Here is a 23,981-nt window from a genome sequence, read left to right as displayed (position 1 = left end):
TATATACGTGATGATATTACAATTAAAATTATGAGGGAAATAGGTGATTTCTGTGACACTATGAAGAGGAAATTGCACTGCCTGAATGATAGTGAGTGTTATCACTGATTAAGTCTGCAGGGAGCTATCAATCAAATAGTTAAGTTCATGTACAGATAATCGTATTGATGTCTCTGTGGCCAGATCTTAATGGCTAGTTGTTTTTTCATTTGTATTTTTTTAACCTGAAGAAGAATCCTTTGAATATAAAATGTAATTTCTAAACTCAGCCAAATTTTTTATCTCTGGCAATTAAAGTGTTTGTGTATTCAGCACTGATGTTGAGATTCAAGCACTTAGAATTTTTCATCAATCAGTGAGGAATTTGTTCGTAGAATTCTGAGAAGTGTTGATAGTGTTACAGTTAGTCAGTATATACAGCATCAAAGTCTGTCTCCTGACTGTATCTGTTCTTGTTCTGAAACCATTTGAATTTGAGCAAAGAAAAGGGTATGAAAATGAAAATTTACAATTTTGTTACAACTGCTAATAATGATATTTCTTTTCATCCTAAGACAAAGTCTGTTGTGTGCATATGGCAGTTATTCATGTATGTCCTTTAAGAAATCACCATGAATGTTTGAAGTATTCGCATAGTTTCGATTTTGGTTACTTTTTAAATATATTTTTCCCGTGTAATACTGCAGAAGTGTAGGAATGAGCATTAGAATATTTCAATTTTGAAAAGAGACAATGAGACATTTTAGATTTACGACTTCAAAAAAACGTAAACACTGCCCCATACATCAAAATTAAAAATTGAATGGATGATTCTCTGCCACCACCCAACTCCACCCATCCCCTTCCCCCAACTCCACCCATCCCCTTCCCCCAACTCCACCCATCCCCTTCCCCCAACTCCACCCATCCCCTTCCCCCCAACTCCACCCATCTCTCCCCCCTATTCCACCCATCCCCTTCCCCCTGCTCCACCCATCCCCTTCCCCCTGCTCCACCCATTCCCTGCCCCAACTCCACCCATCCCCTTCCCCCTACTCCACCCATCTCTACCCGCTATATTTCAAGTAATACAGAAACATTATTTATTTTGCTGAACGACAAAGCTTTGTACAGAGTTATCCCCTAGATTCCTGGGGAGTGACCAGTCATTAAGGCACTAATTGGTTGTTTATGAAAAGCTACTTTGTATGTTTACAACACCAGTGTACCAAATTTATTTACCACAACCATAGGTAATATAAATATTGTGTATAATGTAGTGTGATGTTAGTAGCAGTAAATTATATCTTTGGTGATTTCCATATGTATATCGTATAATTTGTCTCCATTTATTCCTCGCATTTAAATTCTCCATTCATACAATTATTGACAGGGCTGACTAGCCAGTCTCGTCGTTAAGACTGGTGTCGTCTCCCCTGTAGATAAGTGATTTTTTGATCCAGTACAGACAGTGTTATCTCTGATAGTAATTTTCTATTTAAATTTAGATTTTCATTTTAAAGATTTTTGTTCTATTTAGAGACAATGTTATATTTTGAGATGTTTATCATTTAACTAGCCTGTTTTGCCTTGTAAGACGTCGTAATGTCGTCACAAGTTGGTTTTTGGTTTTAGTGAATGGACAGAGTCATAATTTAGGGAAATTTATTCAGTAGTATTTTGCTTATTTACTTATCAGTGCTGGTTATGTGATTAATTAAGATATTTCTAACTTTCATGTTATTTAGAATTGATGAGAGTTGTCAAATAATTAGATATGTCAGGTACCTGAAGGCTCATGGCTAATGGAATCAGAGAACTAGGTTTAATATATTCCGTCGTATCAACACACATCTATGATAACATCTCTTCACATGTATTTCCATTTTTATGAATAAAATGTACACAATGGAGAGATAAATTGGCAACTAATACCTCAGAAAAATTAATCCTGTTTAATAACATTAGTGATAAAAATGTGTTTTGTTGATCAGCTTATCAGTACTTACCTGTCTGATGGCAGAGTCTGCACTAGTACCTGGATATGTGTACTGGTGGCCATAGTGACAAACACCAGCTTCACACTTTCAGCTCACTAAGGTCATCCAATTAAATCAGACAGAAAAATGTTCTTTGGACATAGATATTCATCTGGTTAAGTTTGAATGCCTTGCAAGCTAATACATTAAAATACTGTTGTAAAATGGCATCCTTTAGGAAATATCATCAGATTAAAGCTTTCGATAATTTTTCGTTAAGCTTTCCATACATTCAGATGTGATTATCTTGAGAACTGATACATCACTACGTAGATACAATGATTTCCAAAGAGTGAGGCAAACAAGAAACAACACATTCTGTTTGTCAAGAATCAGTCAGCTTTTACTGTACAGCTAAAATGTCATCATATAAACAGCTAGGTGAACCGGATTCACCCCTGGCTACCGACTTCAAGAAATTCTGTTTCATACATTTTGAAGAAGATGATGGTCCGTGTAAGTTAGAGTTGTTTTGATGAAAACATATTTGTTCAGAGCTGAGCAAATCAAATTGAAAATTCCACTGCTGAGATTAATTTCAGTATTGTGTCAGGATTGCTACTAACTTGGGATTGGTTCCATATGATGATCAACTTGAATGTGAATTTGAAAAAGTATAGTTTTATCACTGACGAGGTGAACTGCTGTTGTGATGAAATTTCAGGTGTGCCGTAGATGTATCAGTGTAGATCTTGATGTTAGGTGTAGAAAAATCAAGCATTTATTTCTTGGTAAACTCAATGTAACAAATTGTCTAGTAGCATATTCATTTTGAAGAACCTGGTCTGATGCAGTGTTGTTTTCTATTTACAGCGGAACTCGACGAGACAAAGATGAGGGCCGACACGCTACAAGGTAATGTTCCAAAACAAATGGAAAAGAAGTCACTTATATGTCAATATTGATAGTTAATCAGAAAAGAAACATTATATTTACCAATCAGAAATGTAATATAGCTGTATCTACCAATCAGATCTGTCAGAAGTATGATATCACTGTATCTACCAATCAGATCTGTTAGAAATATGATATCGCTGTATCTACCAATCAGATCTGTTAGAAATATGATATCGCTGTATCTACCAATCAGATCTGTTAGAAATGTGATATAGCTGTATCTACCAATCAGATCTGTTAGAAATATGATATCGCTGTATCTACCAATCAGATCTGTTAGAAATATGATATCGCTGTATCTACCAATCAGATCTGTCAGAAATATGATATCGCTGTATCTACCAATCAGATCTGTTAGAAATATGATATCGCTGTATCTACCAATCAGATCTGTCAGAAATGTGATATTGCATAGCGTTTGGTGTTTTTGAAGAAATCTGTTTTTTTACTGGTTTAGGTATTTGAATAAGATAAGATCAGATCAAAATCCCATGAAATTAACACAGAAAAACAAAGTCACTTTCATAGCTTTGATAAAAAATATTTGATGCTTCAAATTTTCAGTAAAATCTAACTATTGACCGTCTAACCAAGTTTTGTAGTACATTGTATATTGATGATAATGAGAATCACAGAAAGATAGCTGTTGTTTACTGCTGATTTCAGACCAACTTTCCAAGGCTGAGACCACTACACAGGAAGTGAAAGAACAGATACTGGACCTACGAGGTGAGTAGGAACATATGTCTCCATAAAGTTACAAACACATCCCAGTCTTCAGTGTCTGTCTCTAACTTGGATCTGATATTTGAAGACTGAGTTCAATGTTTAAAAAAGTGCTGAAGTTTTAACAAAGTTTATCAAAGTTTTATCTTTATTAAGTTTTTTCACAGTAGTTTCTTTAAGGTTTGGTATAAAATTACTGATTTATAGAATTCAAGATATGAATGTAGATAATGGGCAAACATTTTTAATGTATTGGAGTTAATTGATAAACCTTTAAACTTCTACATTAAGGACAAAAATCATTTATTCTGTTTAAAGTAAAGAAGATAAAGCAAGGTGACATGTTAGTTTTATTTCAGAAATTTTTATACTTCATATCACTTGTCATTGACAAGACATTATATCATGTCATTAAAAGACATTCCCCTTTATATCATTTGTCATTTTAAGGCATTCTTGTATCTATCACTTGCCAGATTAAAAAGTCATTCCTCTTGATATCATATGTCATTTAAAGACATTCCCCTTAATGTCATTTGTCATTTAAAGACATTCCCCTTAATATCATTTGTCATTCAAAGACATTCCTCTTTATATCATTTGTCATTTAAAGACTTTCCCCTTAATATCATTTGCCAGTTAAAAGACATTCCCCTTAATATCATATGTCATTTAAAGATATTCCCTGTAATATCATGTCATTTAAAGACATTCCTCTTTATATCATTTGCCAGTTAAAAGACATTCCCCTTAATATCATATGTCATTTAAAGACATTCCCTGTAATACCATGTCATTTAAAGACATTCCTCTTTATATCATTTGCCAGTTAAAAGACATTCCCCTTAATATCATTTGTCATTTAAAGACATTCCCCTTAATATCATATGTCATTTTAAGGCATTCTTCTATATATCTCCTGCCAGTTAAAACAGTCATTCCTCTTTACAACATATATCATTTAAAGACGTTTCCATTAATATCATATGTCATTTAAAGACATTCCCCTTATTATCATATGTCATTTTAAGACATTCCTCTCAATATCATATATCATTTTAGGGCATTCTTCTATATATCACCTGCCAGTTAAAAAAGTCATTCCTCTTTATATCTTTTTTCATTTAAAGACATTCCCCTTTATATCACTTGTCATCTTAAGGCATTCCTCTTCATATCATTTATCATTTACATAGAAAGGTGATCTCAATTAAGCAGTTTTGAGAAAATTGAATTATTCAACATTTTTAAGTTAACTTCATCAGTTTGCATGTGTTATATTTTCACTAATAAAAGATGCTCGAAGATTTTATAAAGATGATAATCACATAACCAAGAATGTATGGATATATATCTGAGTATATCTCCTGTATATACTGTATGTAAATATGGACTTATATGAACGTGTATCACATATTATTGCATGTTTTTTTATCGTCTGTTGAAGCAGATTTAAGGAAAGTCACAAATCTAGTCGCTATGCAACAAATTTTATATAACATAAATGTAGAAATCAAAAGTTTTGAATTACTTTGTTTTAGTTTTGTTTGTTTGTTTTTTTTCTCTTTTCAAAATTCTTCTTGTTTTTATGGTATTTTTTTCATATTACTGATATTGCAATAATGATATTAAAATTTATGATTACACATTATCAAGTTCAACTTTCTTTCCTTTCTCAACTGTTTTGATGAGTTTATAGCTACAAATTCAGTTAAGCACCTGTAAATCAGAATTTAAATTAAAAACACCGACTGATTTCTCACACAAGCCGCTTTGATGCGTGAGCATACTTGATTTATTGATAAACTGGGCTAGCTTGGATTGTTCTCTCCGAACATGCTATCTTTTGAGTTTTAATAAAACATTCTACCATGGTTGAGTTTGATCCTTGCATGTGATTTATGACTTGATCTTGCAAATTTGACACTAATTCTCAAAAGGGTTGTCATAAATAAAGTTTGATATATTAAATCAATCTTTATTTCCTCAAATTGACTAAATTTAGCTCTGTTGTGGAAAAAATCATCAAGAAAGAAAAAAATTTATCTGAACTTAATCAATTAGTGATGGAGGTTTCCAGTCATACACTGTCCTATATTGAAAGTTATATTTTGGTAGTAAGATCTCAGCACCTTTTAACAATGTGTCAACTTTGAAAGAAAATTTACCTGCCAACACATTCTTCATATTAATTTCAAAAGCTTTCATTTCTGTTTTGGTTGATTTCACAATGATGCATGAAAAATAAAAAAAAAAAAAAAAAAAGAATATTTTCCAAATATCACCAAAGAAAAAATCTAGATCTCATTTACTATTGGCTTGATGTTTTAACTTGATGACAGAGTTTGGCTGAAGATTGTGTCGAGTTTTACCCTCTCCCCCTTTTACTCTAATTCTCTCTCATGCTAATTGGATTTGTTCCTGCATGTCATCTGTTCTGTGTTTTGATTGGCTAACAGACCGTCTTCTGGAGGAACAGGCACACACAAGAACTAACCAACAAGAAAATGAACGGCTCAAGAGTGAGTGACCTCCCCTTGGTTTGGGATAATCTGCTGAATGGTTTCTAACTTTCAAACGAAAAAAAAAAAAAAAACTTTCGTATTTGTTATTTTAATGGGTGTCCTGGTATATGATTGCTTGATATGCTTTAAGTGTCATTTGAAGCTTTGTGACCTTCACAGAATCATATCATCTGATTCCTATCGGCTCTTGTCTTTATTTACCAGGTAGCTTTATATCTGTTATTGGCAACAAAAGAATGGTTATAAATGTAAAAAGTCAGATATATAGAAAATGGTGACTTCCTCATGAGTATTCCCCGGTCACTTCTAACTGTATAAAACACTTCCTGACCAGACTTACTCTTGTTTAATGGCAAACTGTAATAAATGTTGATATTTATATACATTCAATGTGCATGTTTACATATATATCAGGTGTAAGACGGTATATATTTGCATGGCTATATAATCTATTACATCTAACCATCATTTAATCTTAAGGAAAACCATCTTAATATACAAGGGAATACGGGGGATTCGTGGATATGAGCTCAGATAATCCATTACCGAGTCATTGGGTAATTTGTTAATTTGGATTATTAAGTTAAAGTAGACACTTTTAATCATTATAGAGATTATCAGTTAGTGCTTGAATTTCAGGTCAATTGGATCAGGAGAAAACCAGACATAAAGACACAAAGAAAGATTTGGAGGAAGCCAAGCGTAAGTCAATAAGGTTTCAAAGTCCAGAGGAAAAAAATCCAACACCATAAAGGGAGATAACTGATTAAATCAGGGGGAAATCTTCCAACACCATAAAGGGAGAGAACTGATTAACTCCAAGGGAAATCTTCCAACACCATAAAGGGAGATTACTGATTAACTCCAAGGGAAATCTTCCAACAACACAAAGGGAGATAACTGATTAACTTAAGGGGAAATATTCCAACAACATAAAGGGAGATAACTGATTAACTCCAGGGGAAATCTTCCAACAACATAAAGGGAGATAACTAATATATTTTAGGAGAAAAACTTTGATAATATTAAATAAGAGAACCAATATTTAGAATCATGCATTCAGAGCCAAAAACCATAGAGTAGCAGATAATTGGACATAGACAAAATCTTGATTTTGCTAAGGGCTTAGTTGAGATGTATATTTAGTGCCATCTAAACCAGTATTGTTACATTATTGTACATTTGATAATAATACGTAGGATGTACAATGTTGTGAGGCAAGGTATACTTTTAGAGCAAAAGGAATGGTATGTAGACTATAGAGACATTTTGAAATGTTTTCTCTTTAGGTGTACAACAAGAGGCACAACAGAATGCCAAGCAAAGCCATAATGAAACAGAACAACTCAAAAGTAAGTATTTATTCTGGTATAGGACTTTAAATAACACTTTTGTAATTCTCTGTCACAGGAGGTTGTAGTCTGTCAGGCTACCTCCTGTTGTAATGGCTTGAGAATCAGAAGGGAAAATAAAGGATGGAAAGAGGAAAAGACATTTGGGTATTGAACCGTAGATTTTAAAAATCAACATGTGAAAGAACAAAAAAAATTAATTAATCATCACATTAGCAGTATGACATTTCAAACTTAGGTATTGTGTTAAATGAGATTTTTTTGTGAAAAATTGAAATTGACAAAAACGTTTTTCTTGATTTATTATCAATTAAAATAACACCACAAGTTTTTAGTGTCTTTTTCGAGACCTCAAAGGAAATTTGTCTAAAGTAATAGGGAATACAAGTCATGAATAAGCAATTTTGTTCTGAAAAGATTGTATGTGACATTTAAGTCCATTAGTATTGTAACTTTGATTTTCTATGTTCAAATTCTGTTAACCTTGAGGGTTTACTTCATAAATTTGATAGAAAATTTAATTTATGGAATGGAATTTTGACAAATGGTGTGGCATTCACAATAATTTTGAAGAAAGACTTAGTACCAGGTTTTATTTTTTTTAGTGAATCATGTATTTTTCAATATGATCTTTGAACTCTAAATCACACATACATAGTAAATGATTATTTTTTTTATTTACCACTGATAGCACTTTGACAATAATGTCATGTCATAAAAAGCTATTTCAAAATTCAAATTTTATTTAAATATTCATTCGAAAAATTGAAATATCTCACATATGTTATAAAGGACCACTTGTGTTTTTTTTTGTTTGACAAAGGTTTGTATCATTTCCCCCCACCCTACTTTTAGGCATGCTCAAACTGAAGGCATAAAGCTAATTCTGGCTGCTTTTGAACTTTTTCCTTACTTCTTAAATATTTTTTCTTGGTTGTGTGCTGTATATATTGTGCTAATGACCTTTCTCAAATATTGCAAATAAACTTTTAAGGCTCACTTATAGGCTTGGAAAAGGAAAAATTGCCATTGGAAATTCTTTAATGAAAATATGATTGTAATTATTAAAGGGAGCAGTTAAGAGAGAAGATTATGGTTAGAAACATATAAAGATATATTTCTGTTCCGAAATATGTTTGATAAACATTTTCAATATGTGGTCTTAGGTTTAAGGATTAAGTCTCTAAAAGCTGATTTGTATTCAGTTTAGTGCCCATATATGGGTAGGAAAGTAATAGGTTAGAAATGTGAAGAATTCGTCAATTGTATGAATAATTTATTAGAAGTTATACATATGTATAATTGTTAGTTTGAATTGTATTTTACTACTTGTACAGTACACATGAGTGGGCTGTAACATTCCTGTAGTAAACCAACAATTATTCCTGAAAACAAGAAACATCATCATCATCCATTCTGATGTCAGTGCTATGCTAAAAAGTTTACTACTCATTGTATAAACTAGGCCCTGTGTACACTGACCAGATAGATTGGTCCAAGGCCTGGAAAAGGGCCACAACAACTCATGCGGTTACAGTGTTGGTTAACTTTATCTAAAGTGAAAATCCGATGTTCCTGGTTCGACATCCTCTAGTGTTGGCAGCTTGGGTTTCTCATGAAGCTGAGAAACCGTTCATTCAGTGTTGATGTGGCTGGGTCCTTGGGCAAGACACTTAACCCTAAGTGCTGTAGACGGCACACAATGGGCCTCCCACATGTTGTTCATAAAGGTAGCTACAAGCTACTACAAGAAGTTTCCATCCCAAAATGACCCTGTCTGTTTATAGAGCAATAAACAAACAAACAAACAAACAAACAAACCCAGTCCTGGTTAGTAATACAGCTCTGTCAGGGCTGTGATACATGTAAATCCTTTCTTTATATAAACCCTACTTAATCTTGTTAAAGGTGACACAGAGCACAGCTCTGTTAGGTGCTATAAAAAGCTATTTATTTCTTTTATGTATTTATTTATATATAAAAAAAAGTCTTACAGGCATATGAATATCATTAATATTAGTATATATTGTTTCTAAGCATCCTGAAACATTGTTAGTCTCTACCTCAAACCAAAAAAAGTATAAATGTAAAAAGATGAAGACTTCCTTACATCTAACGAGCTTACTTTGGATGAAGACTTCCTTACATCTAACGAGCTTACTTTGGATGAAGACTTCCTTACATCTAAAGAGCTTACTTTGTACAAGCTTTAGATATTTTACTTATATGCATGCCTATTTAATGCTTCTGCTCCTAAGGATTGTAGTTTGTTGTCGTAACATTATGTGAACTTCTTACCTTTGTCCACATTGGTTAACTTGTTGACCTTTGTCCACATTGGTTAACTTGTTGACATTTGTTCAAATTGGTTAACTTGTTGACCTTTGTTCACATTTCTCAACTTGTTAACCTTTGTCCACATTGCTTAACTTGTTGAACTTTGTTCACATTGTTTAACTTGTTGACCTTTATCCACATTGGTTAACTTGTTGACCTTTGTCCACATTGGTGAACTTGTTGACCTTTGTCCACATTGGTGAACTTGTTGACCTTTGTCCACATTGGTTAACTTGTTGACCTTTCTTCATATTGGTTAACTTGTTAATCTCTGTTTCTGTGAGGTAAAATATCACTGTTTATTTGATCTATCAGCATGATTGGCTTGGTATGCTCCCTTCGCTGGATTTACTTGATTTTCATTTCATTTCCACTGGAATCTACTCCCAGGAGTTTGTATTTTTTCTTCAGTGTTGTTTATTTTGTCTGCTGTGTAAATTGCCTTTTTTTCATTATCATTTTGTCATATTTCATTTGTCAAAGTTGACCTTGACCTTTCCTGCTTGGATGAGTTACAACTTGCTACCTATAGCTGTGTAGTTTTGGTGTTTAGAGTTGCTCCCCCTTACCTGCATGTTCTGTTGTGATCAGTATAAGGCATGAATTTTTTCTTCATTTCTCTTTTGAATGATTTGCTTGTCAAAGAACGGCATGCCTCCTTTTGGTCTGTGGCTTCTGCGGTGTTCTCTGCCAGGGATTTTGATGTCCATCATTGATGGTATTTGGACCGTTGTTGTAATCATCTTCATAATGTATTTCATTTATAGTCAAGGTACGCCATCTTCAAGAGAGAGTTGACGATCGTCGAGAGAGGGCACGAGACTCGCATCATTCGCGATTCTCTCACTCTCACTCCGAACCTCATAGTCCTACCACTTCTAAACAGAGAGGTAATATCGCTGGTAATTGTCAACATTTTCTTCGCATCTTTTTATTTACCCACTTGCCCACATCAAACTTGGCTTGTTTTGGATGGATACAGCCGTTGAGCACACCTATCAGCTGTGTTTGGTATTTTGTTGCTGTGATTTGGTCCTTTTGTCATTCCACAGTCTGGCAGCTACACATTGTTTACTGTTTACATTATTTGGTTAGTGGTGGAAATCATTGCCTACATTCAGGATTTTGTTAAAAATCATGGCTTCTTAATTTTGTTTAATGAATCAGTGTTGATGGTATGCATGTTGGTTTTAGGCTTGTAAAGATTTTTATCATTATTCAACATCAGTTCATCTCCTACATTTGATATTGAGTCGGGAATAGGTACATAACAATTTGTATATCGTGCCCAGTATTAACACATGAAAAAAAACACACTCATATTTTTAAAACAGTTATTCAGTAGAGATCATTTTCATTCTTATCCATATAATATCATTTAAATGTCATAAAGCCATCACGTTGTATTATGTCTGATCTTCTGTTAGATTACCTGTAGCTCCATCACCAGATGTATGTACTCCAAAGCATGGTATGGTGTGATGTAATTTTACAGTTTTTTTCTCTCCAGTTAGAAATAAAGAGACTTATATGCATACCTGGTAAAGGTTCTGTAGCATGTATTGTTCCTGTGATTGGTTGGTTTGCTAAATTGATTTGTAAACTGACTTATCATTGGTTGGAATATATATGTTATTAGACTTCTGGTTTTTTTTCTCCTTCTCGAAGCAGCTGAATTCACTGCCCTCAAGGAGGAATGTTCTAGTCTCCGTAAGCGAATCCAAGCCATCGAAGCAGAGATGAAAATGTAAGTAATGTTTCTGTCAGTAATAATGCATTAGGCTTCTGTACCTGCATTGTCATGGGTAAGGATGATGTAATTAATGATATGGGACAAATTATTAGTGCTAATAGTGGTAAAATTGTTACTTTGTAGATACTGTTCGTCTTATTGACGATACAATTATTGCTTAGGGAGATAGTGTTAGTCCTGAGGATGGTAAAATTGTTACTTTGTAGATACTGTTCGTCTTATTGACGATACAATTATTGCTTAGGGAGATAGTGTTAGTCCTGAGGATGGTAAAATTGTTACTTTGTAGATACTGTTCGTCTTATTGACGATACAATTATTGCTTAGGGAGATAGTGTTAGTCCTGAGGATGGTAAAATTGTTACTTTGTAGGAGATACGTGTTGCTTAGTAGTGTTAGTTCTAAGGATGGTAAAATTGTTACTTTGGGAGATAGTGTTAAAGGATTAAAATTGTTACTTTGGGAGATAGTGTTAGTTCTAAGGATGGTAAAATTGTTACTTTGGGAGATAGTGTTAGTTCTAAGGATGGTAAAATTGTTACTTTGGGAGATAGTGTTAGGAGATAGTGTTAAAATTAAAATTGTTACTTTGGGAGATAGTGTTAGTTCTAAGGATGGTAAAATTGTTACTTTGGGAGATAGTGTTAGTTCTAAGGATGGTAAAATTGTTACTTTGGGAGATAGTGTTAGTTCCAAGGATGGTAAAATTGTTACTTTGGGAGATAGTGTTAGTTCTAAGGATGGTAAAATTGTTACTTTGGGAGATAGTGTTAGTTCTAAGGATGGTAAAATTGTTACTTTGGGAGATAGTGTTAGTTCTAAGGATGGTAAAATTGTTACTTTGGGGGATAGTGTTAGTTCTAAGGATGGTAAAATTGTTACTTTGGGAGATAGTGTTAGTTCTAAGGATGGTAAAATTGTTACTTTGGGAGATAGTGTTAGTTCTAAGGATAGTAAAATTGTTACTTTGGGAGATAGTGTTAGTTCTAAGGATAGTAAAATTGTTACTTTGGGAGATAGTGTTAGTTCTAAGGATGGTAAAATTGTTACTTTGGGAGATAGTGTTAGTTCTAAGGATGGTAAAATTGTTACTTTGGGAGATAGTGTTAGTTCTAAGGATGGTAAAATTGTTACTTTGGGAGATAGTGTTAGTTCTAAGGATGGTAAAATTGTTACTTTGGGAGATAGTGTTAGTTCTAAGGATGGTAAAATTGTTACTTTGGGAGATAGTGTTAGTTCTAAGGATGGTAAAATTGTTACTTTGGGAGATAGTGTTAGTTCTAAGGATGGTAAAATTGTTACTTTGGGAGATAGTGTTAGTTCTAAGGATGGTAAAATTGTTACTTTGAGAGATAGTGTTAGTCCTAAGGGTGGTAAAATTGTTACTTTGGGAGATAGTGTTAGTCCTAAGGATGGTAAAATTGTTACTTTGGGAGATAGTGTTAGTTCTAAGGATGGTAAAATTGTTACTTTGGGAGATAGTGTTAGTCCTAAGGATGGTAAAATTGTTACTTTGGGAGATAGTGTTAGTTCTAAGGATGGTAAAATTGTTACTTTGGGAGATAGTGTTAATTCTAAGGATGGTAAAATTGTTGCTTTGGGAGATAGTGTTAGGCCTATGGATGGTAAAATTGTTACTTTGGGAGATAGTGTTAGGCCCAATGATGGTAAAATTGTTACTTTGGCAAATAGTGTTAGTCCTAAGGATGGTAAAATTGTTGCTTGTAGAGAAAATGTGCAGTTAGAGGTAGTGTTACCCTATTGGGCAGTAAAGTTAATGTTAGGGGAGATAATGTTACCCCAATGGGTGGTAAAGTTGATGCTAAGTTGGAGATAGTGTAGGTCTATAGGTAATTAACTCTTTTTCTACAGGATAGAGGTGTCCTGTATGTCGAGATAATAGTGATCTGGTTCATACACACCATGATATCTTTATTTACATGCACTTCATTTCATTCACAGGTGATAAAGTCTGTAAAAATCAGGAATAACAGTGTCACTTTTGTGACTTTCAGCAACATAACAAATAAAAGAAATTTATGTTTGAAATTTACATCAGAATGAGTTGTCTATATGTGTTTTAGGTCTCGGAAGGAGAACCTGCAGCTGTCTGCAGAATACAACAAGCTTCAAGAGTCATACAAACATCTTGAGAAACTCAAAGTCCAGTTGGAAATGAAGGAACTCGCATGGAAATCTAACCTCACTGATTCGCAGAAAGAATCGGAACAGGCATTGCAGGAGGTGAGACAAGTCTCCACCCCCGGGGCCGGCCCCCCACCCCAGGGGGAGTCCTCAGCAGACACCCATCTGACACGTGTAGGTATCGGGGTGCCCTTTTGCCCCCTCCTTGCTGTTGTGTGGCCAAGACATGTATCCCGTCCTCTCTGCGTCCTTAAGGCTGTGTGTTTAAGCTTTCAGCCTTTAGTATGGGGCCTAGTTATTGTTTCCATGGTACAGTGCATACAAGTTTTAGTTCTCCCTAGATAATTAGTGTTTGTGATTTTGGTTTTTATTTGCACGATTTATTTTCTCAGCTTTATAGTAAGATACCTGTAGTGAGTTTTTTTTTTAATCCTGTTATGCTTACTCTTTTGATGAATCTTTTCCAAGAATTTTTAATTTTTTTTTTTTTTTTTAAAGTTATAGATCGCAGCATGCCATCTTTTGAGTGAACCTTTGCTTTTAGCCCTTAAATTTGACAGATCACAAGTTATGTGGACAAGGCCCGAACTTGTTTTGGGGTTCACAGCTGTTTGATGTTAGTGGATGAACCATCTTGTTTATGGTGTTTACATGTCACACTTTGTTTTCATATTCAGGAGCTTGTCCTTATTTACACAATTTTCATGCAAGATGTCATTAATTGACACTGGGTTGTGAGAAATGCAGGTTGATGAAGATTATGGGGAAAGTTTTACTGTTATCGCAATTGATTACAAAGGGAGATAATCTATTCCCTTGTGCAATATGAAGTTGGACATATTTTGCCAGGTAGTTTTGTTGTTACACTTACTGGGGAATGTGACATTACTTACTTGGATTTACCTGGTGGGTGTCATTGATGAAGCAAAAGACACTTGCTCTTCTGGATTACCAGGTCTTATTCTGCTTGTACTATATCAGGAGTCTTTATCACATTTTGCTCTAGTTTCATCGAATTTGAATTTGAAGACTACCTTACTTTTGGTATATAGGGATAGAAAGGAATGAAATGTTTTTTCTGTTGTCTTTGACTGATAACAAACAAAAATGGTCTATTCTATTTGGTTCAAATTTCATCAGCCATTTGTTAAACACAATTTACGAGAAAGGTGAGGGTTTTCTTTCTTTCTGTCTTTTGAAAATAATCCAACACTGGATCATTTTTGTGCTGGTAGAAACCAGGATGTTATAAGAAATTAAATGTTGGACAATTTCTCAATATATCTTATCCAGTTAATACCACAAAATGGATGTGACAAGTTAATGAGGAGTATGAGTTAGCAAGTAATCGTGAAATACATTGTTCTGTTGGTGTTGATGTCGTGTTTTGAGGGGATAAGTTTTAAACCTCACACTGAACCTCGCATAGAAAGGGCAAGATATTGGGATTTATACCACTTAAGATTTTAACATAGTCTCTTTCCAACTTCACACAATTGTTTCATCTAGTTAACTCAATCAATAGAATTCAACATCTTGATCCCTATAATCGCCCTCCACAGCAGCTCTCAGCTCAATGTCTTCCTCGTATCCCGAGCCCTGAAGGTGATTTTCCAGTGTAGGAAATGCATTGGAGCCACCAATACGACCTCACATGAAATAAGTAGCCAAGACAAGGATGTCTATATTACTTCTATATGTAAATGTGTTTAGTGACATTAATAAAGTATGAGTCCAGATCTGTAAGGAGTTGTAAGGGGTTCCTTGATGGTTGTTCTCTTTCTTTGTGTATACTGTACATGTTATAGGAACAGTTGTACCCTGGGTACTCTGTACCAGTGTTATTCCTATGGTACAGAACCTCTCTCCCAGATGTTGTCCAGTTGTACCCTGGGTACTCTGTACCAGTGTTATCGCTATGGTACAGAACCTCTCTCCCAGATGTTGTCCAGTTGTACCCTGGGTACTCTGTACCAGTGTTATCCCTATGGCACAGAACCTCTCTTCCAGATGTAGTCCAGTTGTACCCTGGGTACTCTGTACCAGTGTTATCGCTATGGTACAGAACCTCTCTCCAAGATGTAGTCTAGTTGTACCCTGGGTACTCTGTACCAGTGTTATCCCTATGGCACAGAACCTTTCTTCCAGATGTAGTCCAGTTGTACCCTGGGTACTCTGTACCAGTGTTATCGCTATGGTACAGAACCTCTCTCCAAGATGTAGTCTAGTTGTACCCTGGGTGCTCTGTACCAGTGTTATTCCTATGGTACAGAACCTCTCTCCCAGATGTAGTCCAGTTGTACCTTGGGTACTCTGTACCAGTGTTATTGCTATGGTACAGAACCTCTCTCCCAGATGCAGTCCAGTTGTACCCTGGGTACTCTGTACCAGTGTTATCCCTATGGTACAGAACCTCTCTCCCAAATCCAGTAGTACCCTTGGGTACTCCATAATTCACTCCCAAGTGTAATCTCTGTGGTACAGAACCTTTTCCCAGATGACATCCAGTTCTGTTTAGATTTATCCTTAGTGTTAGGCCTACAAATTGATCCTCTCCAATAAATACCAGTTAGCTTTGCATGGCATGGCCCTTGTTCAGTATATTTTGATATTATAGTAAGTATGTTTATTTCATATAATTGAAAACAACTTCACACATTTGAGAGAAAGTTTACATTTTTTTTTATGTACATTTGAAGTACGAACAATTCATTAGATGTATTATCTTTAGAGAAAAGTTTAAATTAAAAGTTTTTAAAAGTATTCTGCAATGTTTTTTAACAACTGGATGACAAAAAATATCTGTTGAATAAAATTAGGGGAATGCCCTAAACAGAAAAGAGTTGAAGCTTATTTCCCTTTATCTTGTTTCAGCTTGAGCATTCCCAGGAGGAGGTAGCCATATTGAAGGAAAAGTGTGAGACCTCGGTGACGAAGATAGGAGAACTCAAATCAGAAATAGACAGTATGGCTGAAGACTATCATCAACTAGCTAACAGATCAAAGATGGTAAGTCTGTGTGGTAATGTCTGCTTTAGTATGTCTCTGCTTTTGTAGAGGTAGAAGGTAGGATAACAAATCATCTCGTCTGCCTATTAGTCGTAAGATCTCTTCTTCAATAGCAGCTGCTTGTGTATTTGCAGTATTTACCCTGCTGTAAACCTAACTGGCCAGCAAATAAAGTCTAACTCAAAATCTAGGGGTGGACTTATTATTGGACATTTAAATAACATTGGAGACAAGGATAGGCTTGTTATCAGACATATGCAAATTATCAGTGAAAATAAATTTCCCATTTCCCAAATTGGGCTTGCTATAAAATTAATTCAAATTAATGTTGCTTTGTATCTCATGTTAATTTTGTAGTACCTTGATTGTGAAAATGATAATTTGATTGTGTCGTTATTTTTGCTCCAGCAATCCTTTGCCTCCAGTGTGCCACTGCTGATGCTGCTGTTTGGAATTCTCATGGCTCTGTACCCATGGCTAGCCCAGCTGACAGCAACTACGACTTGACCCTTGCTAAACTTCAACTTAGACCACAACATTTACAATCATCACGCTACAACTCAACATGTTTACAGATGTTACCATGGTGATCTGTGAAAAAGGACTGTTGCTACGGCAACCGTTGACAATGTACTGTTGAGTTGAAGTTTCAATTTTCATCATCATTGCCATCATGATGACGTTGGACCAGTGTGTGTTTGTGTGTTACATCAAAAATGGACCAAATTTTTTTTTTTTTTTTATCTCTCTTTATGGGTGGAATCCATATTTGATAGCAACACTACAAATAGATAATCATACATTTCTGAAAATTCAGGCATAATACATTTTTAGAAATCCGTTTTCGAAATTTGTTCATGGATGGTTTCCCAAGAGAGCAGCAATTTGATGTAAATTCTGTTTTGCAAAACAGCTGAGATATTTTAAAAAAACATTTCGTTAATTACTCATCAGGATCCTGAAAAGATGAGATCGTATCAAATCATTTAATAGATTTAAATGTTTGGTTGTTTACCTTGATTGTTGAAACTAAAAAGATGACAAAGTCTGATAATGCTAAGCCCCACTATAAAGACTGGGACAAAGGCAACATTCACTGATGTTGATGTGTGTAGTTTGTTAACCCTCCTTAAGTGTACGGCTATCGTGCATATTTATCATGGTGTGAAATCTTCATATCATCATTTAGTTTGTGTATGTCAGCCAGTTTTATGTGATATTGTATGCTTGCTGGTAAGGAAAACATTTTAGGTTTTGAAGGATGTTTGTATGTGCATAATAGTGTCATACAGTAGCAAGGACACAAGTTGTCTCCCCTTGTTTAACTTTACCCACTGTTGTGTTAGGTATGATGAACATACAGTAAAATATACAAGATATCTCCTGATATTATGAAATGATCAAAAGTTTATGCATAATTTACTATCAAATATGAAAATAAAGTTAAAATTCAGTATTAGGTGTGTCTTTTATCTAGATCAATATCAAAACTAATCAACCATAACATAGAAAAAAAAAAAAAAAAAAAAAGGCTTCCTTGTGAGTAGACAGCTAGATGAGATTTTAGCAGATAATTTTTGGACCAACATAGTATTTAGTTGTACATTACTTGAAACTGCTTCTGTAGAAATTGTAGTCCGTTTTGTGAAGATTTTTTACTTGTGAATTGGATTTCTACCTCATTAGGAATCTTAGTCTGTGATGTGAAGCTTGACAGTACAATGTCCTGAAAGCTAATTTTGTCTAAAGAAATTCTCAAGCGTAGATTATGAAAAATTTAACTTGGAAGAACCTGCAAACTGTTTGAAATCGATTGTAAGCATTAACACTGCTGGGAAACCTAAATGATCTCATTGGAAAGAGATATTGCTTCCAACACGACCATTAAAGACATTACTCAATGTGTCTCTTAGATCATTAATTACTGACAACCATAGCTCATGGTGTGGCATTGGTGCTAACTCACACAGACTCAGGAGTAGTGGGGCTGCATGTGATAGATCTAACTCAGGACTGGGACCTTTTGTAGGATCTGTTTAAAAATCATGTTTTGTTTCAATACCATACTTTTGATATTTTCTCAGATCTATATTCTTCATTCTAGAATTAGTTTCCCCATTGTAGTGCTATTTGTTTAAGTAAAATGTATATATGTGACATTTTATTAATGTGTTCAAGTTTTAGAACTTTGAACCAAACTTAGGAAACAGGGACTGTTCCTCAAGGGGAGATAACTTGCTTTTTGTGAATCAACAATTTTTTTTTTTTTTTTTTAGTTTGTGAATTTGTTGTTTGTAAGAAATCGAGATGACATGAAATGTATATATATGTTACCAAAGTTTGATCTGTGTATATATGTAGATAATGTACAGACATTATTAATGGACATTTAATATAAAGTTATTTATATACACTTTTTTTTGTTTTGTTAATCCCTGTGAATAACCCTTAGTATTATCAGCTTTACATCATATAGATAACAAACATGGAAAAAGTGCTCATTCTGTAAGCCAAAATATCATGCTGCATATGAATGAAAAAGTCATTTTTACAACTCTCAGTATCCTCTTGATTGTAAAATGTATACAGATATGAATTAAAGTGAAGTTGTACTCCACAGTTTCTGTTTTTTTAGATAAGTGAATAATTATTAAACTTATGCTAATATTTTTCTTTTGCTATGAAAAAAACTATTTTGTTAGCATTGAAAAAAAAAAAGAGAAAAGATTTCAGAAACTGCTGATGAAAAATCTTTTTACTTTCATACTAACATCATCACAGATATGAATTCTCCAAATACGGACTTCACAGATAACTGTCTCAACATCTTGTATCAATATTACAAATTGGACCCATGAACATTTGGAAAAATTTTAAAGGATTAGTTGTATTAACTTAGTTCCCCTAAGAGGAACCTTTTCTAAAGAAAAAGGAAATTTGATGTTTTACTATTGTAGCATTCTTTCAAATGTTATATGTAATAAAAGACCAGAAATTTAGAAAATTCTACAGAATAGATATGAATATAATTTTCATTGATATATTTGTGAATTGAGCAGTGAAGTATTCATTTTAACGGACTTTTTCAGTAGAGGTTATACAAATGTTTTGCAGAAACTAGTTTTAAAGACGCTACATAAATAGGGTATGTAATTTATTGTCAGTAATTTGTCTTCCTACCAACACTTGTGTATTCTGGCCACCAAAATGGCTCACAGCAGTAGTTGGTCTTTTAACACCAACATGTGGTCTCTGCAGGTTGACAACAGTATACACTGGTCACTGACGGTCAGAAGTTGGTCAGTCAACACCAACAGGTGATCTCTGCAAGCTGAAACCAGTATACACTGGTCACTGACGGTCAGTAGTTGGTCAGTCAACACCAACAGGTGATCTCTGCAAGCTGAAACCAGTATACACTGGTCAGTGTCGGTCAGTAGTTGGTCAGTCCACAGCAATAGTCTTTTTGTTTTAGGTTTAGCTGCTGTTGTATATAGATCACTATTCCTTATGCTGACTGTTTTAAATAGTTTTGCCATCTGCTGGAAGAGCTATACAGTAGTAGAACAGATATAATTCAACAACATGAAGTAATTCATTAAAAATGAATTTAACTACATTTTCACTATGAACTGTTGCATTGTAACAAGAATCCAAGTTGAATGTATGTTTTTTTTTCATTTCACATTGATTCATATTCAATTCAAACATAGAGGAGACTTGGGGAAGTATTTGTAATGGACTACACCCAAGACGGTTCAACAACAGTAATCAGATTGGGGCAGAGCAGTATACTCCCACTTTAGAATAATGATATACAAACTTGGTGATGATCATAATGTTCATATAAGGGAAGATTATTCACCATTATTATCAAGTTCACCAGCAATAACCATACATGTAATCTGCTTCACAAATAACTGTCTCTCATAGATGTGTGACTTTCGTGAGCTTGGTAATATTTTGGGTGATAGAGGGATTCTGCTCATTTTGTGGGTATCCTGCCATGTATTAATGTGAGAAAGTTGAACTACAATTTGTGAACCTTAACCAAACTTAGATATACATGTACAGTGTGACACGTGATAGGGATATTCATGCTGTGTCTGTCAGTTTCAAGTGCTACTGGGAATCAGAAGTATGATTTAGATATGTACATGTCTTCAATGAGGTTGGTTCCTTTATATATCATGATAATTCTGAACGTTTAACCGTTACAGAATGCTAGTGACTCCTATCTAGCAATGTAGGAAATATTTAACAGGTATCTTGAGTTTCACATTTTTTTACATGGGTTTGTTCTAATAGGTCTAGTGACAGATTTGATAGACAACAGGAATAGAATCATACTTAAGAGGTATACAGTGCCATGAAAAGGTTATCTTCCCTCAACTCTCTGTGCCTTACAGTGCTTTCATAATCAGCATTCAATTAGCTCTCCTTAGTGGATTTTTTGTTTTGTCTTTTTTTTTTTTTTTTTTTTTGAAGTGAAAGCCATAACAGATCAAAATTATCCAATAAATATTTTTTCAAAAAGATTTTTCAAAAAAGTGTTTTAACTCATGCACTTTCCTTCTGTTATAAAGAATTCTTGAAATTGCAAAAATGATTTTTGTGACACTGATGAACAAAAAATGGTGCTAGAAAAGATTATTAGGGACCATTTTTATTCATTACAGAGGTAAAAATATGCTGAAAAATTCAGTTTTTTTCTGTTTGCTTTACTGAGCATTGTCATGATGTTATGTTGAGTTGAAGTCTGAAATAGAATGATTGTCAGCGATCGAGATTCAGCATACCAACATTTTGATAGACATGAGAAACTGGAGAAAATGAATGTTGTAGGATTCTACCAAAAAATGAATTTTAACATAAAAAAATTTAAAAAAAAAAAAAAATCTTGGAAAAAGAGGAAAGTGAGATGAGTGATAGGCAGGAAATGGTACCTATGAATGCTTGAATATTCTAACATTGTGTTGTTGTGTAATGATACAAAATAAATAAGTTTTCACTTGTTTTGTTGCCAGTAGAAGAAATCACTCATCTTCAGTTCCTCATAATGCATTGTAATTCAGTTATTAAAAGGCAGCTGTGTAAAAGTGTTTTCACATTTAGAGAATTTACTTGCTTTCCATTATTTTAAACATGTGTTTTTGTGACATCCCATCATAATGCTACTGATTTCCTTCAGAAATCAAGAAGGAGATTTATTTCTTTCTATTTCTTAATTTTTTCTTCATAATTCAGTTTGAGATTTTAACCAAAATTAACTAATTAGGTACTGTTTATGCTTGTTGTTATTAACGATAGCGTAAAATTTATTAATAGGCTTTGGAAATTAATTGATAGTTTATACAACAAACTTGAAAAATTTTGAAGTCAACAACAAATTACTTAAAATAAAGGAATGAGAAAAGAAAAGTTTTAGAATATAGACTGCAAAGGGACAAATTTAAAAAGGATTTGGAATTTGGTAACTGTTGGAGAAAATTGAGAAATAGAAATCTGTGGCATGTGCTTGAATTGACACTTGTTTTCGCCTCCTCAGAGACCTATCTTTGGTGTCTTATTTGAAAAGCTCACTCAGGTCCAGTCATCAACCTTTAGTTATCATATACCATCTTTCGTGGCAGGGTTTTGTTGTACATAATAGCGGGGCATTAACAAGTTGTAGAATATAGATTACAGAAAAATATAGCAACTTCTAGTATTGATGTAGTGTTTCAGAAACCAGAAGAATTACACGACAAAAGATGTTGGTATATAAGGTTATAGAAAGATAGATCTAATTAAGTGTGGGACGATCATAATATGGGGGTGACTTTAGCAACATGTTTAAATACATGGTAACTGATTGGTAGTATATCTATGATATTTTGTAGTCTTGGTAACAGTAATGTTTTTACCGTAGCTAAATGTCAGTGTAAATGAAAACACAATGCAGCAATGTTAGCGAAGCATTTCTGATCCTGTTATTAGGCCTACAGTGAATGTCGTCTAAATCAAAACCTGTTTAGTCAGATTACTTTATATACTGGACTTCCACACAATAGTTCAGTGTTAATTGAACTTTTGTAACTTGTGAATGCATTTTACTCCATTAAAGGTAATTTTTTGTGGGAGAGTCAGTTAAGACAAGGTTCTGATAAGTTACTCAATCCCAGATCTCTAAGCTATACAATCTAGTTTGTTTATTTTAGCTATGACTAGTGCTTCTGTTATTATTTTGAATTACTAGAAATGTTTGATGGTAAATCTGTAAGTTATTTATAGTCATTATTTACTTACATAGAAACTATTCAAGATGTATTAGTTAGAATTTATCAGGAATTGGAAAGTATTCAATATATTCAGTGCTGTGACCTTGACCTTATTTCCCAGAGGTCAGAAGAAGCAATGTCTATATTTGGTCATTATCTATTGTTATCAATTAATTCTCCAGACAGTCTGCCTGAGTAATATGTTGTGATAACCTACATTTTTTATGTACATGTATTATCACTTATTTTTCGTGAGAAGGGTGTAATAATGATGTCACTTCCTGTTCCTACAGGTGATGTTTGTGTGATGTGTGACAACATCACTTCCTGTTGTGTACGTTTGTGTCGTGACATCACTTCCTGTGGGGTACATCTCCTTCCTGTCAGTCAAGGCACACATTGTCTTCGTCTGTTGGGTTGTCTATATTGTTTTTTCGTCCAATCTACATTGTTGACTGTATAGAACTTTCTGATATGCAGAAAGAGAGTTTTTGATAGTGTGTATATAGCGGAAATGTAGATTGGCGTTTGTGCTTTTTTTGTACATATTCCAAAGAGAGCAGTGTATTGTTGTTCCAGTTTATACATAGTTGTATTACAGTGATTCTTTTCTATTATTATCATTTAAACAAATAAACCTATGCAGATTGCACCCTTTGACCTTTGTGTTTGTTTTAACTTCATGAAGTGATACAGTGTATTTTAAATAGCACAATTTAATTCAACAGAGGTCACATGTTTGAAAATTGTGTTTAAGGAAAGCAATGGTGCTGAAACCCAGAGCCTTTTATCTCACTGCTGTAGGTTCTCGGTACCTTGATGTTGTTGGCTGAAATTGTGGAAGGGATTATTACTGATAGACCAAAGCATCATTACTATGTCAGTTTAAGTGTCCAGAAGAATGACAACTTCCTTGAAAAACATTTCCAAAACTGAGCGTGTGCATACTTTAACCTTCA

At 34.1% G+C, this 23,981-nt stretch overlaps 1 protein-coding gene across 6 annotated transcripts in view; it reads left to right on the top strand.

The window, feature by feature from the left end:
* LOC132559994 (sarcolemmal membrane-associated protein-like) overlaps nt 1–23,682 on the top strand; it is a 90,113-nt gene extending 66,431 nt beyond the window's left edge. For 3 of the 6 annotated variants that reach the window (XM_060224645.1, XM_060224643.1, XM_060224648.1), the window contains 9 exons: nt 2,832–2,873; nt 3,582–3,644; nt 6,806–6,868; nt 7,456–7,518; nt 10,623–10,757; nt 11,527–11,602; nt 13,693–13,927; nt 16,628–16,762; nt 17,171–23,682. In XM_060224645.1, the coding sequence (XP_060080628.1) occupies nt 2,832–2,873; nt 3,582–3,644; nt 6,806–6,868; nt 7,456–7,518; nt 10,623–10,757; nt 11,527–11,602; nt 13,693–13,927; nt 16,628–16,762; nt 17,171–17,269 (911 nt within the window). In that variant the 3' untranslated portion in view covers nt 17,270–23,682. Of the gene's footprint in view, nt 1–2,831; nt 2,874–3,581; nt 3,645–6,805; nt 6,869–7,455; nt 7,519–10,622; nt 10,758–11,523; nt 11,603–13,692; nt 13,928–16,627; nt 16,763–17,170 lie in introns of all 6 variants that reach the window. The other 3 variants (XM_060224644.1, XM_060224647.1, XM_060224646.1) reach the window with 3 other exon arrangements.
* Nucleotides 23,683–23,981: the final 299 nt, after the last annotated feature.

Source organism: Ylistrum balloti, unplaced genomic scaffold (assembly GCF_031769215.1).
Source record: "Ylistrum balloti isolate Yb309-2 unplaced genomic scaffold, AGI_CSIRO_Ybal_v1 Utg371000, whole genome shotgun sequence".
Lineage (NCBI taxonomy): Eukaryota > Metazoa > Mollusca > Bivalvia > Pectinida > Pectinidae > Ylistrum > Ylistrum balloti.
Note: the sequence above shows the minus strand (reverse complement) of the source record. Positions and strands in the feature narration are given on the sequence as shown.